The sequence below is a fragment of the Monodon monoceros genome, unplaced genomic scaffold (assembly GCF_005190385.1).
Source record: "Monodon monoceros isolate NGI ecotype Baffin Bay Population unplaced genomic scaffold, NGI_Narwhal_1 Super_Scaffold_8, whole genome shotgun sequence".
In the NCBI taxonomy this organism is placed as follows: Eukaryota; Metazoa; Chordata; class Mammalia; order Artiodactyla; family Monodontidae; genus Monodon; species Monodon monoceros.
In genome coordinates this window covers 32,384,231-32,404,222 of record NW_021703785.1, presented here as the reverse complement: position 1 = coordinate 32,404,222, position 19,992 = coordinate 32,384,231, and the positions used below count along the sequence as shown (strand labels likewise).

Genomic DNA, 19,992 nt, shown 5'->3' with positions numbered 1-19,992 from the left:
GAAGCTCACATGATACAATTGAAGAAATTCAGGAGGCCTAGAGAGATGTAATTAAGTGTCCATGACATAAATTTTACTGAATTGCTGAAACATGATCATTTCCTTTTTTTTTTTTAAATTGAAGTATAGTTGATTTACAATGTTTCAGGAACAGCAAAGTGGTTCAGTTACATATATATATTTTTTCACATTCGTTTCCATTATAGGTTATTACAAGATATTGAATATAGTTCCCTGTGCTATACAGTTGGTCCTTGTTGGATCACTTACCTTTTAAAACATACAATGATCTCCCCACAAGCAGGTCAGGTTCCACTGCTGTTTTCCTGGCGGGCTTCAGACATCTTTTGACTACACATACAAACTAGAATGAGAGAAAACAAAAACTCTGTCTCCTTCTGGAGCAGTCACATAGTTTCAGTTTTCTCCAGTGCTAAAAGGTGTGAAACTGAAGTGGGTGGTATGTTAGATTAGTTTGATAGACTGGGACTTTCAACTTAAGTCAGAAGTAGATATTTTATATTTGTTTTTATAAAATTTACATTATTTAGATATTTCAACATATAGCAATAAGCACATTCAAGTATAAGCTGTAGCTGTTACAGTAAAAAGACCCTTTACTTGTAGGAGAGCAGGTAGACTGTCTAAAAAATTTAACATGTGACATAGTTTTCCAAAATTACCTTTTGAAAGTAAAATTATCAGAACCACCTCTTCAAAGGATTTTGATGTAACTTTTCAAGTGTGCATCTGGCAATCTACTGCTTTCAGTAGCTAGAGGTGAAAATGTGGACTGCTTCTGATATAACATGCCTGCATTTCCATTCAGCTCCTGGGGACCCACAAGATACCCCGGTATTCTGCTCTATTCTAATGGACAAAGAAGCATCATCACTTAAGAGGTAGACTTCCTGAGGCTGCTATTTAGGGCTGTCAGATGTACCACCTTTTTTTTTACAACACTTAAAATACCTGGTGTATATGAGCTCAATAGTGAATTTCATAAAACAAGAGATTTTTGTTGTTGTTGTTAAAACTGGGCTCTCCAAGTACAGTACTTCTGAAGAATGAATAGTTTTAACTTGTTATTAAAATGCAATAATATAGATCCACAGAGATGTCACAAAAATTCACAAGCCAACCAACATCAGCAATAGCATTCTGGTTAGGAAAAGAACCCTGGAGAAGCTAAGCATCTATCATTAGTCTTTTGTTATATTCTCAGCTTCTGCTTCGTTTCAGCTACTACGGTTGGGAATCTGATTCCCAGTCTCTTTCAGCCCCTCCCATCTTGCCTCTTCACCCCACGAGATGGTGACATAAAGTGAGAGGCACATGATGTGTGTGAGCTCTACAATCAGTTCACCTGGGTTGGAATCCTGGCTCTGCCACTTTCCTGATTAAGCCATTTCTTTACCACTCTGTGCCTCAGTTTAAAGCACCAAACAATGCCTTGCATGGAACAAGTTCTCAATATGTGTTATTATTTTTAAACTGCATGGTGGATATTGTTTCTTGGGTGCTGAGTTTACCCATGCTTTCAGCTAACATATATTTATTGAGCACTTATTACATGCCAGTTCAACATGCTTGAGACACACCAATGAACAAAACCCCCCAGAATCCCTGCCCTTGTGGAGCTTCTTCAGGTAGAAGGAGACAGACAATAGTCAGTAAATATCACAACTAAGTAAACTGTATTAAGAGAGTGATAAATGCTACAGGAAAAAAGAATAGATTTGGGTAAGGGGACTGGGAGGTAGGCAAGGGTGAGACTTCATATATATGTTCAATATATTCCTAAAATGCATTTTTCCAGAAAAATTAGATTCCCTTCTTGATTTCCATTTACTGATAAATCATTCTCTTTGCTACCCAGGTTAAAAACTCAAGTCACTTTAGTTTTTCTATTTTCCCCCTAATGTGCCATTAAATCTCATGCATTTTTCTTCTTTATTGTTCCTTGAATCTACCGATTTGAACCTTAGGCCTGCGTTACCATCTCCTGTCACAGCCTAATAACAAGTCCCTGCTTCTGGTCTCATCCTGCACTGCACTTGCAAAGCAAATTCCATAACAGAGTTTACCCCATCTCTTCCTTTCTCTGATGCCTGTGAAATGAAGGTCGAACTCGTTCAGGGATGTTGATAATCTGGCTTCATCCTGTCTTTTCGGCCCTCTCCTACCTCCCCCTAAATATAACTTTCCATTTCAGCCAGAATAATCTACTTCTATGGATCCCCCCTCTGCGCCTACACACCACACTAGGTTCTTTTCTAACACTCTATTGCTTAGTGTTTGCTTTCTCTTTGCACAAGTGTTAGAAATTTCATTAAATATTCCATATGGAATTTTGTATAATTTGACTTATTAAAGTATCCCAGGTAACACATCCTCATGAGGGAAGTAGTGTGGACCTGATCTCAGCAAGGTGGACGTGCTGATGGAAGGGCTCACTGTTTTCTGGAGAATTCACAAACATCTAAAACTGTTTTGATGCCTTTACTCAGCTTACTCAAGGACAGATTACCAGCTAACTAGTTTACTGCCAAAAATGTGCAAACAAGATCTACTTTTTCTAGACTGTTTGCCTTCTCCCCTAACATATAAATCCTGTTCTCTCCTATTATCTCAATGATTTCCCTCTGAGAGCAATTTCTGTAAAAATAACTTCATATCTGCTTTTAGAAATAGACATAGAAACATTTGTTGTTTACATTTTAAAATGTTTCAATGATTCAAGTGATTCTTTAGAAAAGCAAGCCCATCTTCTATTTTTGTTATGTAAAAAAATCCAACCGTTCATTTAATGTAGTTTGTGTAAAAACACCCTTGCCACTGGTGAATATCAAAGCACTTTTATATTAATCTGCTTTCTTCTGTGACGTCCTAATCCACAGTGGGCTACCATCTTGATTTCTCAGCAATACCGTCCACTTGAGACTCTTCAGGCTGCCTGCATGTAAGTGATTCAACTGATTTCTATTTTATATAGGTTTCAATACTAGTGAAATACACATTTCTGCCACATAAAATGCAGACTTTCCCAAAGATTCTTTTTAATTTAAATGGTAACCTTCAATTGTGCCAGTCTTCAAAACTACAGGGAGCATGTACCTCGAAAATAAGAAATCTATTATTTCAGAACTATCACCAGCCAAAATTATTCTTATTTCAGATTCAGGTTTCCCAAGTGGCTGGCTGGTCTCTGGGCTATTTTTAGCTGAGTTGTTAAGTAGGACTAAACACAGGGTGCTTCTTCACCAACAGGGGGTAAGGCAGCCATCAAGGCTGTGTTACAAGAAAAGCCTATTTCATCTTCCCAATTTGTTTAGCTTTTGCTTACTATCCCGGGTAGACCAACTACAATGGTTTGTTGATAATAGGCACTTTATAAATATTTGTTCCTTTATTAGTTTGTTACAGTTGCCATCACAAACTACAGACTGGGTGGCTTAAACAACAGACATTTATTTTCTCACAGTTCTGGAGGCTGAAGTCCCAGATCAGGTTCCTGGGCAGCTTGTTTTCTTCTGAAGCCCCTTTCCTTGGGTTGTAGATGGCCGTCTTCTTGATGTGTCCTCACATGGTTTCTTCTGGGCGCATGCACCCCCCGTTGTGTCTCTCTGTGTGTCCAAATTTCCTGTTCTTGTAAGGGTTGTAGTCAGCTTGGATTAGTTCTCACCCTAAAGACCTATTTTTAACTTAATCACCTCTTTAAAGGCCCTACCTCCAAATACGTCACACTCTGAAGTATGGAGGTTAGGGTTTCAACGTACAGATTTGGGGAAACACAATTCACCCCAAAGTTTCCTAACAGAGATCCCAACTGTCACTTAAACCATGTCTAAAAAGATTTTGGCTCTATTGTTGAGGAAGGTGTTAAAGTGAATGTTCTTAATGTCACTGAACTGTACAATTTACAATGGTCAAAATGGAAAAATTTATGTTGTGTATAATGTACTACAATAAAAAATGTGGTTAGTGTGAGAAACTAAAATTTTAATTAATTTAAATATAAGTTTAAAAATATATAGCATGTTTGAAACATGTATGTAAATTTCGTAATGTCCACTATGTAAAGTTCTTATTTGAAATATAGAAAAATATAATCTCACATATTTGAAATGCCAACTTTGTTTCCAAGCCTGAAGAAATGTTATAGCTATATGCTTTCATTACCAGGAGAAAAGTACTCCATTTTACCACCTCAAGACTAATTTGAAATTGTAAATTATAAAGCCTACCTTTAAACAGTCTTCAATCACACATAACAAATAAGCATCTAAATATTTACCAAATACCTATAGAAACACAAGTTGAATTCATAGAAGCGTATTTTAAATCAGAAGTACATGCCGATACCACCAAAATGGTTTTATTTTTGACACTGCCAACATGCACAACAATGCATTACTTTGGTTTCCTTAAACATTACTTAAGTATGCATTAGAAATATGTTTACATTTAAGAAATGTAACACATTAAGAAAGTCCTCTATAAACATAACTCCTTCTCAATATATTTTCCTGCTTTGTTTCACACATAAATAACATAATCTACAAAGTCATAAATAAAACTATTAACTCTTATGACCTAAAAGTATATACAAATTTTGGAACTTGACAAGAATGTCCTTTTTCCGATTGTATATAAATAACAACATGCAGTATTGGCAATGCTTTTTAATTAAATGAATGACTTACAATCAAAACTTTTATTGTCTCCCAACCAGTTCTCCCTATAATAGACCTTCAGTGCACTTGGTAAAGATGTCATGTATTTAAAAAGTCAAAGTGGTCAAAAGACTAGATTTAAAATAGAACAGAAGGTTGTCATTAAATATTATTAAGCCTTATTAAAATCACTTTGGTTTGCCTGAAGAACAAAAACTGCTACCAAAGAGTATATGCTTGTACTATCAGTTTTTAAAAAAATTTTTGGCTGCACCCCGCAGCATGTGGGATCTTAGTTCCCTGACCAGAGATCAAACTTGCACCCCCTACATTGGAAGGTGGAGTCTTAACCACTGGATGGGATTTCCAGGGAAGACCCTATACTATCATTTAAATGGAAGCTAACAAAGTCTTAAAAAATCGGATTAAATTTGTATTAGTCTTGGGAAAAGTATTCCACTGAGATTCTGTTATAGGAACAGAATCCATGCTATCCTAAGTTTTCTAAAATTTATTTTGAACCATCACTTCAATTAGTTAAAACTTGCAGGGTAAAAATAATGACACATAAAAATGATCTTAGAAAGGCATATTTAGAATTCCTGATACAGAACACTTGATTATTTGGTTTTTGTTTAATGACTGGAAACCTTTATTCCTTCAGAAAATAATTAACATTATTTGTTGAGTGACACCATCTATTTAGTGATTAACTAGATAACCACTCAAGGTATATTAAGTAAGCACTCAAATTATTTTTATGTAACAAAAGTAAAAAAGACTTTTCATGCTGGAATTGTTTCATTATGCATTATTATTTTTAAGGCCGTGATTTACAGAGTATAAAAATAAGAAAAATATTTATTTATTAATAAGAATTAATATTCTCTATTAATATTCTCACTAAATTTAAATGATTCAAATGATAAATAATAGTAAACTAAGCACTGTCATTACTTTTAAAATCTAAGTTTCTAAGTTTCATTTTTCAATCAATACAAATATGATCTGCTTCACAATATTAACTGCCAGTCAAACTTTGTTTTAAAAAACTAAATATTCTTTGTTAAAGAGCAGTTTACAACAAATGTTTTTCCATGCTCTTATAAAAAACAAGATTCTGATATGCATAATGAATCTAAGTCAAAATCCACAACTGGTAGCCGAAATTGTCAACTTCCAGCCTAATACAACATAAATCCACAGTTATTTTGCATAAACAATTCAAAATTAAAGTTTATAATGGAAATGTCAACAAGTCATAACTACAACATTACTACTGAAGGGTTCCACTATACTTCAACCAGGCACAGCAGATGTGCACATCTGATAGACAGACTGCTTAGAAAATTAAAGCTATCCGAGCTATAAATAAGGAACACATAAATATGAACACAGCAGTGCCAAAGCATTAGAACTGTTAAAAAAAAAAAAGATGTGGTGTAAACACAACTGATAGTTTTCTCCATAAGCCACTTTCACTGATTTATAAAGCTATGGTTTTATAATTCTTTTAAAAAGGACAACGTTTCCACATTGCTACATGCAGTGATTTCATTGTACATTCTTAACTACAATGCCATCTTCAATCCTCTTGCAGAGCTTGACATATCTCACCAGGATTTCTTCAGAAAGTCAGCTTGTCATATTTTCAGCAGCCTAGAATAAGAAAGTATGATTCATTATAATAAAACCATGGAAAAAGAGACGCCATGGAAATAAATTTGTCAATACTGCACTGTTATTAACAAACAACTCCTCCCCCACATATACCAAAGAACTTTTATCAGGATAAGGCATTGGTTTTCACTTTTTGCAGTACATTCTTTGAACTACCTTTTGAACTGATTGCTAGGCTAACAGTAGCATTCAAATTGCATTACATACAAAAATCTCTTCCTATGCTGCCTCCTTATTCTCTTTCAAACTCCAGCATAGGTGAACAAAAATTCTTATAGTTGTGGAAGATGTATATTAAATAAATCCTCTTCCACTGGAATTTCAGAAATGTACTGATGAAAGGCTATGATACCTTTTGTTTTTATCAACAGGGTTATGAGACAACACTAAGCCAGGGAATGTTCCCGGGCTATAGTCCACTGACCCAGTTCTAATCACCATTTTCATCCTTTCTTAAATAGCAGGCTCAGATATTTTTTAGAACTTACTGTAGGTAGAAACTTAACAGTTAACAACTCTGATGGCAGAGGGTCTGAGTTCAACTCCCAACTCAACTACTTGTAAGTCCTGAGAGAAGTAAGTTAGTCACCATAGCTTCGGGTTCCTTAGCGGTAAACTACTACTAGCTGTAATACACATCCCTGTTGTGATTATAGAGGAAACAATGCAAGGAAAGCCTTTAGTGCACTGAGTTTGGCAAAAGGAAAAGTACTCATAAATATTAGCTATTCTTATTGTATTATTCAGTTATTCTTCTGTCATATGAAAGCAACAGTCGTGAGTTAAAATACAGAAAATCTGAATAGTTTTTATAATTATTTAAAATTTTTGATTAAAAAAATCAGAAACCTTACATGTATATCTGACAAAAGGTTTATTTCAAAAATATTTAAAGAAAGACTACCCACAAAGAAAAGGACAGACAACCCAGGAAAATGGGCAAGCTACACGAAAAGATATCTCACAAAAGAAAATGGCCAAAAAACATGTGAAAACACATTCAATCTCACTGGTACTCAGAGAAATGCCAAAAAAATGACAAATTCATAAACACCTACCAGAACAACTAAAATTAAAAAGACTCACAATAATAAGTGTTGGCAAAGATGTGAAGCAAGGGAAATTCATATGCTGCTGGTGGGGATATAAATTCATACAACTACTTCAGTAAAGTTTCACATTACCTCTTCAAGTGGAAGATACACATAAGCTATGATCCTGCAATTTTACTTCTAGATACCCACCCAACAGAAATGCTCACATACATGCAACAGGAGACATGGAGAACTAAGCTAACAGCAGCACATTTGTAATGGCTCCCGACTGGAAGCAACCTAATATCCATTCACAGTAGGAATGATAAATAAGTTATAGTATATTTGTACAAAGAAACATGGTTATTACAGTGAAAGGGAATGCACTCCAGCTATACTCAACAGAAATGAACCTCATAAACATAATGTCAAATGAAATAACCCAGTAAAAAAACTGTGCTGGCATTGTTCATAATAGCCAAAAAGTGGGAACGACCCAAATGCCAATCAACTGATGAATGGATAAAATGTGGTATATCCATACAATGGAATATTATTTGACAATAAAAAGAAATAAAGTACTGATACATGCTACGACATGGAGGGATCTTGAAAACATTATGCTAAGTGAGAGAAGCCAGAGACAAAAGGTCACAAGTTATATGAAATGTGTGGAATAGACAAAGCCATAGAGACAAAGTGGATTAATGCTTCCTAGGGGCTGAGAGAAAGGGAGAATGGAGAATGCCTGCTAATGGGTGTAAGGTTTCTTTTGGGGGTGATTAAAATGTTCTACAGTTAATTGTGATGGCTGTACAACTCTGAGTATACTAAAATCTATATAAATTTTACACTTAAAAAAAGAACGGTGCTGCAAGATTCCATTTATATCAAGTTCAAAAATTTTACGAAATGAAACTGGTGTTTAGAGATCCATGCTTAGTCAGTAAAATTGTTAAAAGAAAGTATCTACCATAAAAATCAGGACAGTAGTTACTGGAGTGGGTAGTGGGAAAGAGAGGTTAGTGATGGGGGAGCATAAGGGAACTTTTAGGGTGCTGGCAATGAGAATTGTATAGGTATTCTCTTTATGATAAATTTTTGCTCTGTAAATGTGTCTTGTTTACCTTTTTGTGCCAGATTTAATAATGAAAAAGTTTTAAAAAGCACAAAACCAATGACCCAAATTATTGGAACTTATTGGAGAGTAACTTAATCTGAGATGGGTAAGCTACAGGTTTTATACGCCTACATCCTCAAAGGAAAGAAGGGTAGAGAGAAGCCATTTTGTCCTTGGACAAGGTTTAAGAGGGACTGACTTGAAGTTTCAGTATTCGTGAGTGAGTGCTACATAAACATGGAAATAAAAATCGTGAGATTTTAAAATCATAGTGTGTGCAAGCAAGAGAGGGAACACAATGTTTTTCCTGTTTCCAGTCTCAGCAATTAAAAGGTGGTGAATGTGGGGCTTCCCTGGTGGCGCAGTGGTTGAGAGTCTGCCTGCCGATGCAGGGGACACGGGTTCGTGCCCCGGTCCGGGAAGATCCCACATGCCACGAAGCAGCTGGGCCCATGAGCCATGGCTGCTGAGCCTGCACGTGCGGAGCCTGTGCTCCGCAATGGGAGAGGCCACAACAGTAAGAAGTCCGCGTACCACAAAAAAAAGAAAAAAAAAAAAAGTAAAAAAAGGTGGTGAATGTGAATTTGAAAAACAGTGGTCCTCTGGGTCCATGTTGGCAGTCCAGCCCACTGGCCTCAGCAGTTCCTGGCCTCTGAGCCACTCTCCCCTCTTTTTTTTTTTTTTTTTTTTTTTTGCAGTACATGGGCCTCTCACTGTTGTGGCCTCTCCCATTGCAGAGCACAGGCTCCGGACGCGCAGGCTCAGGGGCCATGGCTCACGGGCCCAGCCGCTCCGCAGCATGTGGGATCCTCCCGGACCGGGGCACGAACCCATGTCCCCTGCGTCGGCAGGCAGACTCTCAACCACTGCGCCACCAGGGAAGCGCTCTCCCCTCTTCTTGAAGGATAAGCATACATTCACAGCCAGGTAGCTCCAAAGCCAGTTCCTGCCTGTGCAATCCCAGAAGTCTGGCAGCTTTCCTTCATTTCATCCTGTACTGGCTCCTTTCAGTCTCAGCTGGCATGGTTTCGTGCTGAGATGGTGGACTGCATCTGAGTCACACAACCTAATCTCTTCACCAAAAGGTTGTCCAGCCACACTCTCGGCCTTCTTTCCAGAGTATGCTACTTGGGTAAGCTGAGAACTTCCCAAAGCAAGTGCTGGTTCATTTTTGCTTATCAGTTCCTTTCTCAATTTCTCATTTCTCCTACATTTTACTGTAAGCAGCAAGGAGAAATAAGGCTGCACTTTCCATACTTTGGAAATTTCCCCAGCAAACATCCAAGTTATTGCTTACAAGTTTTGTTTTCCTTTCAACAGCAGAACATAATTCAGCCAAGTGCTCTTTATACCAAGGATGGCCTTCCCCTCCAGTGTCCAATAACTAATGTTCCTCATTTCCATCTGAGACCTCACCAGAAGCACCTTTCATGTTCATATTCTAGCAAGATTCTGTTCATAGTGATATATGTATTCTCTGAGATGACTGAAGTTCTTCTCTCTTCTTTCTGAGCTCTCACCAGAATCACCTATAACACCTACAGTCACCTACAACAGTGTCTTCAAGGCAATCTACGCTTTTTCTATCATGCATCTGAAAACTTGCCAATCTCTATCCATTACCCAATTCCAAAGCCACTTCCACATTTTTAGCTATTTCTTATAGCAGCACCCCACTCCCCAGTAGTGAATCTGTATTAGATTTTTAGGGCTGCCGTAACAAAGTACCACCAACTGGGTGGCTTAAAACAACAGAAAAGTATTCTCTCATAGTTCTGGAGGCAGAAGTCCAAAATCAAGGTGTCAGCACGGCGATTTTCTCTCTGAAGGCTCTAGCAGAGCACCCTTCCTTGCCTCTTAGCTTCTGGTGGCTGCCAACAATCCTTGGCCTTCTTTGGCTTGTAGACGCCATCACTCCAATCTCTGCCTCTGTTATCACCTGGCATTCTCCCCTGTGTCTGTGTCTTCACATGGTGTGCGCTTTGTATATATGTGTCCAAATTTCCCTTGTCTTTATAAGAACATTGGTCTTTAATCCATTATGATTTCATCTCAATTTGATTATACCTACAGATACACTGTTTCCAAATAAGGTCATAGTCACAGGTGGTGGACTTAAGCATATCTTTTTGGGGGTAGACACTATTACCCACAATACAAGGAGAATTCTAAACACAACTGGAAACTTCTAAGAAAATGCAACATGGTCCAGATAGCAGCAAATTTTGTGATCTGAACATATGCTACAAAGCTCCTGGCCGTCAGAATTTCTCCTGATGATGATAGATGCTAGCTTAATCATGTTTAGAATCTTTCACATAACTTCATCATTAATCATTTTCTAAACAAAAGCATCTTTACTTAGAGAGTTAATATACAAATCTCTACCTTTAATGCTTCAGCGGCCTTGCGAAGTTCCTTAATAACTGATGATAAAGCTTCTGGGTTAATTCCTTGCTCACAGAGCCGTACACATATAGACAGAGTTTCCATATCTAATCCAGTATTCAAAATTCTTGAAATCTCAAGCAGAACTGTAAAAAGAAAATTTTAAAAACAAAATCTTATAACATTTTAAAACATGCACATTAATACTTCTGCTTTTAATTCATGTAATACTGCATAATACCAGAGAACTAGCATAGCATCCCTAGATTTGGAAACTGCTGTATGTAATACTGTCTTCCCCTTACCTAGCTCTAGAAACTTAAAAATAAATTTACATCCTCCCTCCACAAAACTGCTTTCTACATCTTGGTTTACATTCTACCACTCATTGAATATCTATCTAAAATTCATATATCATAATCAAGATTATTCTGAACATTTGCCCACTTTTTAGTATTCTTTTACAATGTAATTTAATTAGTCAGGTTACATTCCATTTTATGGAAACATTATACATTACTTAACCACTCTGCTATTTTGTTAGATGGTCTCATGTTTCCCCCATTAAAATAATATTGTAATAAGTATCTGCACATAGTAACTTAATTTTATCAGAATAAATTCCTAGAAGTGGAACTGCTCAGTCAGTAAAATACCATTTAGATTCTGATTTGAATTGTATGAAAACACATTATTTTGGGATGAATGAACACGTTAATAATATTAAGCCATCCATTAACTTAAGTCTAAGTCCTGAAAACTTTTACAATATTCATGATGTTCATGATATGGGCCATTCCCACTTTTTCATACCTTACATTCATTTTCATCTCTAGTTCAATTTGAGTCTTTTAAAAAACCTTTATCTTCCATTCCTCTACTTAACTTTTTGAACATATGGAGTACCGTTCTAATGTCTTCATCTGCTAATCCTAACATCTGTGTCAACTGTGGGTCTGTTTCAACAGATTAAAATTTCCTCCTCATCATGGGTCATATTCTTCTGTTTTGCACACCTAATAATTTTTGATTGGATGCCGGACATTGTGAATTTTACCTTGGTGGGTGCTGGATATTTCTGTATTTCTATACATCTTCTCAAGCTTTGTAATGAGATACGGTTATAAACAGTTTGATCCTTTGGGATCCTCTAAGATTCATTAGTCAGGACCAGAGTCCCATTTAGCATAGGGCTAATTAATACCACACAATGTCTTGTGAATTATGAAGTTTTCCACTCTGGCTAGTAGGCACAGGCTCTATTCCCAGTTCTGTGGAGCATAATGTACTGTTCCCTTTAATCCTTTCAAATGGCTCTTTCCCCAGCTTTCTGGGTACTTTCCTTGCACATGTGATCAATGCTATGCTGAGTACTTGAGGGAGACCCCTCTGCGGATCTCCAGAATTCTCTCTGGGCGCAGGCTCTTTCCTCTCAGGTACTCTGTCCTGAAAACTCTACCTGCCTTGGTCTCCCTGGACCCTAAGCTGCTGCTCAACTCAGGGTGCCCCCTGGGTGCTGCCTGAGTTACTCCCCTCCCCCCACTGCACTGTGGCCTGAAAACTCTGAAGGTAGGAAGCTGGGGCAGCTATCTGGCTCACTTCGTTTGTTTCCTGCCTCTCAGGAATCACTGTCCTTCCTTGCCTGATGTCCAGTGTCTTGAAAACCATTGTTCTGCATGTTTTGCCTAGACTCTGTTGGTTGTTTCAGGTAGGAAGGTAAATCCAGTCCCTGTTACTCTATCTTGGCTGGAAGCTGACAGCCCTTTCCGTTTTCATTTCTTCAGTTTTGATATTCCAACATACTTTGCTTTTCAGTTGTATTCAGGCTGTTATTCATGTTATCTGCTGAATTTATTTCAATAACTCTATTTTAAGATTTCTAATTTCCCCCCATAATCACATGTTCTGGTTTCACAACTAAACGCTTATTTATAACCACTCCTTATTTTGTGGCTGTTGTTTCTGCCTTTACCTACTGGAGGCTATATGTTTTTATCTTTAGCCATTTTTGAGATTTCTGTTTTCTGCTTCACATAGAAACAAGCAGCAAAAGAGAGTGATTAAGAGTGTGCTCTCCAGAGGCAGACAACCTGGGTTCATTTTCCACTTTCATTACTTACTAGGCAAGATAACTGCTCTGTGCCTTTCTTTCATTATTCTAGAAAATGGGGATAATGATAGTACTTACTTTATAGGACGGTTGTGAGGATTGAAGGACGCACATATGTTTGGCATATGACAGTGCTCAATAAAAGGGTCAGCTGTTACTACTACTTTCTCTCACTTTCCCCTTTTTTTCATTTTCATGTTAGTTTATTTTTGTTTTTCATCTACCTTAGGTGCTCTGTGACTTTTGGCGGAAAGCTCATCTTCCACAGGAGGTTTTTCTTGGACATCCTTGGCTGTTCTTGAATGGGTGGTCTCACACTGGCTTCAGCCCTCTGGAAGCATCCTGACTCCAGACCCACAAGACACATGGATGATGCTTCTCAATCCCTGGCCTGGCAGATGGCACAATTTGGGCCCCCGGCTTCACTCAGGCAGGGCAGTATCCTTCCCCCGGTTTCATTCCCAACCCCCTGCTATGGTTCCCATCTGCTCCATTCTTTGGGGGGAACCTCTCTCTTTCTAATCAACGGAGACTTCCTTTTCTCGTTTTTGAACATGGTTATGCTGACCATTGTATTTCAATGTTATTTCCTGTCATTTTTATATGCTTGGAGCAGAAAAGTTGCAGCAAGTGCTCAATCATCATTGATTTTGATAGTGAATGATCAATTTCTTTAATTTTTTGTTTGGGTTGTTTTCATAAATGGATTTCCACCTCACTCATGCATATTCTGAGTGGTTAGTGTCAATACTCTAGGACATTACTTACTTTTATTTTGTAGCTAGCCACCTTAACAAATCTACTGAAGCTTCTAACAGTTTTTCTGTTGATTCTCTTTTGTTTGCTACTCAGATAATCATTTGACCTACAAATAACAGTTTCATGTCCTTTTTGTTTGTTTGTTTGTTTGCGGTACATGGGCCTTTCACTGTTGTGGCCTCTCCCATTGCGGAGCACAGGCTCCGGACGCGCGCAGGCTCAGCGGCCATGGCTCACAGGCCCAGCCGCTCCGCGGCATGTGGGATCTTCCCGGACCGGGGCACGAACCCGTGTCCCCTACATCGGCAGGCGGACTCTCAACCACTGCGCCACCAGGGAAGCCCTCATGTCCTTTTTGATAGTCTTTTTTCCCCTATCCTGTGCTATTCGCAAATTTTCATATCAATATTTTAAAAAGGTACTGAAAGCAGGTATTTTCAATTTTATTTAAAATGCACATAACATTAATGTTAAGGATGGTGCTGGTTTCGTGCAGCTATATTTTATCAGGTTAAAAATGTACAGTTTTCTTTGGCTAAGACTTTAAAATCAGAAAAAAAAAATTTGAGTCTTATTGATAACTTTTCATCAAACACTGAAATGACCAGGCAGCTTTTCTCCTCTGACCTTGTGAGGGAATACATTATTATTGACAGACCACATTCACAGCTGAAGAACACTGAGCTTGGGGAATCCCAACTTTTACAATAAGCCCGCAGCAAGTCTGCTTTTTATCTGGAGGTAGATATTACTTCATCCCTCATTGCTACTCACTGTCAACACAACCGGAGAAACAGCAGGAGGAGAGAGCAGTCAGGGCCTTGCATTCTCCGCAAACAGAGCTCAGGGCTCATGGAAGACGGCATTCCCTAGAGTGGCACTGCACGACTTCAGAGGCTGGGTTAAAAAGGCAACAGAGCTCTCTCCAGGCTCTCTCTTGAGACACTCCTCCTTGGAACCAGCCTCCAAGTGTGAAGAAACCCACATGTTCCAGACAGCAACCCCTGCTGAGGGCCCAGCTAACAGGAGCATCAACCAGCAGGTATGTGAGTAAGCTCTGAGATGACTCCAGACTCAGCACTGTCTGATGGCAATGCACAAGACACTCTCGGGGAGAACTACCTAGAGCAGCGGTCCTGAACCTAACCTTTTTGGCACCAGGGGCCGGTTTTGTGGAAGACGATTTTTCCACTGGGGGGTGGGGGGATGGTCAGGCGTTAAAGCGAGCGATGGGGAGCAGCAGGTGGAGCTTCACTTGCTCGCCTGCCGCTCCCCTCTTGCTGTGCGGCCCGGTTCCTAACAGGCCGCGGACGGGGAGCGGTCCACGGCCCGGGGGTTGGGGACCCCTGATCTAGATGAGCTTGGGCAACACCCAGGACTGTGAGAGAAAAGTAACTGTTGTGGTTTTAGGCCCCCAACTTTGGGGTGGTTTGTTACAGGGCAACAGACAACTACAACCCACATTCTGACTCTCTTCCAACTGTGTCATCATCTCTCCAGTTCTCTCTCAAATTCTCCTCTCTCTCCAGTTTTCTCCTCATGGTAGACCCTCATCTATAAATGCTATAGTTTTATTTATATTTTTATAAATATTTTATACTTTATTTATATTTTTATTACTCCTGACTTCATGCCTTTGTTCATGCTTTTCTCTTCCCTGCATTCAACTCCACGTTGTCTTTCAGGGCCATCTCAGTACTAGTATTTCTTCCGTTAAGCTTTCTTTTAAAAGTCACTTTGATCATTACATCCTAACTTCACATACTGTCTGTCATCAGTCAATAAATATTTCTGTAGTGTCTACTGTATAATTGGTACCTGTATATATTTTGTGCCTACTATGCTACTGCTGGAAATGTAGTTGTGGACAAAACAGATATGGTCCCAGTCCTCATGGACAGTACAGTCTAAAAGAGCCATACGTTAAAACAACAACTGATTCCAGTTATGACAAGTAAAATGACGGAAAAGGACAGCATACTTCCAAAACAAATTACAAGGCATCTTACTTAGCTGTGAAGGACACAACTTAGGAAAGACTTGTCTGAAGAAGTGACAAGTAAGCTTAGACTTCGAGGATGACTAGAAATCAACCTGACTAATGCAGAGGCAGGAGGACGGGCAAAGACTGGGAGCCAAGAAAACAGACTGTGCACGAGGTCTTACACTGGGGAGACCTTGGTAAATTCACAGATTGAAAGACTCATGTGAAGGCTGTGTAATTAAGGGGGCTGAGTACGTGTAAAATACGAGATGAGGCAGACATGAAAATCCACTAAGGCCCTATTAAAGGTTTGAGAACTTTGGGAGGCTATTAGAAGACATAAAACAGGAGTGTGACAAGATGAGATTTTCATTTTTTAAAGATTTTGGCTGCAAAACATAGAATGGATCCTAGAAGGGGGTAGAACACGTGTGGAGAGGGAGTCCAGCTAAGTTATTGCAATTATGGAGAAAAGACTGGTGGGCGGCATGGATGGGAGAGTTTAAGACAAGTGGTCAAATCTAAGATAAGTGAAGAATTGAAAAAGATTAGTGAAGAGGCGGAGGAAGGGGAGGTCTCACATGAGCAACGGGATTGATGGTGGAAGCATGGGCTATACGTTTGCTTCACTGACACTGCCCTGTACACCGTGGACTCTCTTCACTCCTTTTGCTAGTTTACTATCTGATACATAAAGTAGAACAGATGGCCTTCCGTATCCATGGGTTCCACACTGCATTCAAGCAACTGTGGATTGAAAATATTTGGAGAAAAATATTCCAGAAAGTTCCCAAAAGTAAACCTTGAATTTGCCATGAATGTGCAGGCAATTGTTTTCATAGCATTCACATTTATTAGGAATTATAAATAACTGAGAGAGGATTTAAAGTATACAATCGGATGTACGGAGGTTATATGCAAATATTCTTCCATTTTATATGATGGACTTGAGCATCCACAGACTATGGTATTAGGTGGGTGTGTGGGGTCCTGGAACAAATTCCTCTGAAAATACTGAGGAACAATTGTATTACATCGAAGCCTCTAGCAGGGAAGAGGTACATCTGAGTCACAGTTGCCAAAAAACGTAATTACTAGTAGTAAAAAATTAGGGCATAAGGAAAACTCTAGAACTTTTAAGAAAATAAGAATTAGTATGAAGCTATCAACAAAGAGTATCTAAAATTTCAAAACATTGAAAAGCAAAAGGGGCAATTAAGTACATTGGAGGAGGGAGAAAGGTAATTGAAAGAGCCTGATATTTTAAAAAGGAAATGCAGGAAGAGAATGTTGAGGATCTAAGAGAGAGTGGAGGCCCTTATGCAATAGACCCTATACTAAATCAGGGCCAGGATCAATCAGCTTCCTTTCAGAGTGATCTGTGCAGATAAATAAAGTCCACCGCTCTCCTGTCTAAAGTACCTTTATCAAAATCCTTTCATTTCACAATAAAATTACAAATATTCATAGCCGAATTCTACAACCCCTGCAAATCATCTGACATCAATTAAAATATTAAATCACTTAGCTGGCTCTAATACTGATGGGAGGCAGGTAGAAGAGGATGAGGAGAAATATACTAGATCTTGAAGGAGGGCAGTCAGACCCAAAAAGTTTTGAACACTTCAGATTGGCTCTCACAGATAGATCTGAATACAGGTGAAACCCCACATTAACAGAATTTCAAATAATAATGGTTTTTGAGTAGGTCAGCCCAGTCCCTTGGGCAATTTAAAGGAGAGTGGAGGAAGGTGGGTTTATGAAATGACTGCATTTAGGACTTTTTCAGTTCAGTGTATGGTCAATTATTAATAGCACGTGCACTATGTTTCCCACTGTGCCTCAATCATTACAGGCAGCATGGAAAATATTTTCATTAACTTTGCAATAATTAAACTTCACATTTTTATGTGAAATGATTGCTTTGGACCCAATTATGGCATGATAGCAGTGATTTTCTGTAAGTCTGGAGTTCCAATGGACACGACAGGATCTAACTGCCACATTTAACAGATGTGAGCCACTGCCAACCTGGGGCCTTTCTTTTTTACCTTCTGGTTTGTGGGCAAACTGCATGTAGAGAAGCAGTGTTCTTTAATTCACATTCTCTCCGTCAATGTTGGTTTAAAAAAAAAAACCTGGTCTTTCTTCACTTTTTCATGTTCTTACACTCTCTATAATCTTCATTTTACACAAAGTTCTCTCAGTGAAAATCTTGATGATGTAACCAATACAAATGATCAGTTCTCATTTCTATAACAGGAGTTCCACCAGAGAGAAAATGAGAGTTTTCTATTCAAATGGAATCCTGTGGCCATATAATTAAGGAACCTATGCACAGCTAACATAAGAAAATTGACTAGAAATCCGGCCATACATGCTCCTTCCTGTTCAGAAACCACACTGGCTTCCAAGCAAAGATAAAAGACAATAATGTTGTACACATATAGTTTCTATGTACCTATATCCACTTACAAAATAAAACTAATAAGCTGTGATACATCTAGAAGGATGGGAAAACAGGCTGAATATGATATTAACAAAATTCTACTTTTCATAAAAAGGGCAAAGCAGATACTTGGTAAGTAAAATATTAGACGCAAAGGCTCTAATAATAAAAATAATTATTTGAAAAGGCTTTTTTCCAGGGCAGAAAAAGCCAGAAGCTTTATCAGGAGTCCCCATAAGGGTACTTCCCTGGTGGTCCAGTGGTTAAAAATCCGTCTTGCAATGCAGGGAACGCAGGTTTGATCCCTGTTTGGGGAACTAACATCCCACATGCTGCACGGCAACTACTGAGCCTGCGCGCTCTGGAGCCCGTGAACTCACAGCTAGAGAAGCCCGGGCGCTGCAACGAAAGACCGGACACAGCCAAAAATAAATTAATTCAAGTCCATAAGGAGGGGCTCTAAAAGGAAGTGGAGCCTACGGTGGAGACAAAGACACGACATGAAGGCTGACACCGCTTAGCGAGAATTCCATGTTTTGACAGAGATAGAGGCCGATGTGGGTATCCCCTGGAAAGTGCAAACACCAATGTTTACCATCTATCAAACACTCATATAGAAGTGGATGCAAATAAAATGGGGACAACGAAAGCGTCTGCAAGTGGGATGACGTCTTATACACAAAAATAACACAAGAAGTATCTTTCAATGGTCACCTTCGAGATGTTTTTACCTAGTTATCTTATTTAAATATTTACAACCCTAGGAGGTAGTAAACGTGTTTTACAGAATAAAAAGAAGCGAGCTCAAAGACGTTTAAGTAGCTTGTCCAAGCCCACCACCAGGCGTATAAAGTGGCAGGGCCGGCATAAGAGAGGAGAAAGAGAGAGGATAACTCCAAGACGCTTTTTTTCCCCTACTACTTGCGGGTACGCCTTACCCGCGTGCTCCAAGCTCCGAAACGGATAAATACGCCCACAGCCCCCCGGACACCGGCATCACCTGCTCCAAGACGAAACTGGGCAATTTTGATGAAGGGACAACTTGCTCCTCCACCGGGTATTTGAAACGCGTCTGCTTAAGTGCAAGAGACAAAGGCCGTGGCGGTGACCAAACACTCGAGGCCACTGTCCGCAAAGGGACTGCAGTCTGGGGCGCTTTCGAGGCGCCCAGGGCACTGGCTGCGGCGCGGGGTGGCGGGGAGCGCGAGGCCGATACCAAAGGGGGGACGCGGGGACCCTGCGCGGGAGGGGGTCATGGAATGAGCGCGCTGGAGGAAGGACGCGGGGAGGTGGGCGTACAGCGGGGAGAGGGCGCGGGATGTGCGCGGCGCACGGGGTTTGCCGCGGGAGGGGCGGAGCGCTCGCGGGGCTGACGTGGGTCCGCAACGACATACTCGCGACGAACTACACAGGAGCGAAGAGACGACTCTCAAAGGATGGGGCCATCAGCCCTGCAGCCCTGGCGGGTCCCTTGGGAGGATCTCCAAAGATGGCGATCTAGGCAAGAGGTGGATCAGAAGTCCTTGTGGGCCCACCCCCGCCCGAGGGCCTGGGCTCTGGGGAACCGAGGCAAGGTAAAGGGGGCAATACGGGCACTCACCGTCCATGGTTTCCCTCACCGCATTCAGATTCGCCGCCGCCGCCCCGGCGCCGCTGCTACTCGCCATGGCGGAGGCCGAGGGGGGGCGAGCGAAGGGCCTGACCCGGAAGTGGAGCGCCTTCCTTTTTCCTGGGCAATCACACTGCGCGTCCCCAGCTCACGCCGGGCAGGCTCCGCCCCTGGCTCTCCTCG

The 19,992-nt window shown here is 39.9% G+C and overlaps 1 protein-coding gene across 1 annotated transcript; it reads right to left on the bottom strand.

Annotated features, from left to right (window-relative positions):
• Positions 1 to 3,389: 3,389 nt before the first annotated feature.
• MZT1 (mitotic spindle organizing protein 1) lies at positions 3,390 to 19,909 on the bottom strand. The gene is made up of 3 exons (XM_029210135.1): positions 19,801 to 19,909; positions 10,899 to 11,044; positions 3,390 to 6,335 (listed from the first exon to the last, which is right to left on the bottom strand). The coding sequence occupies exons 1-3, from the start codon at positions 19,865 to 19,867 to the stop codon at positions 6,312 to 6,314; spliced, it is 237 nt and encodes a 78-aa protein (XP_029065968.1). The 5' UTR covers positions 19,868 to 19,909; the 3' UTR covers positions 3,390 to 6,311.
• Between the last annotated feature and the right edge of the window lie 83 nt (positions 19,910 to 19,992).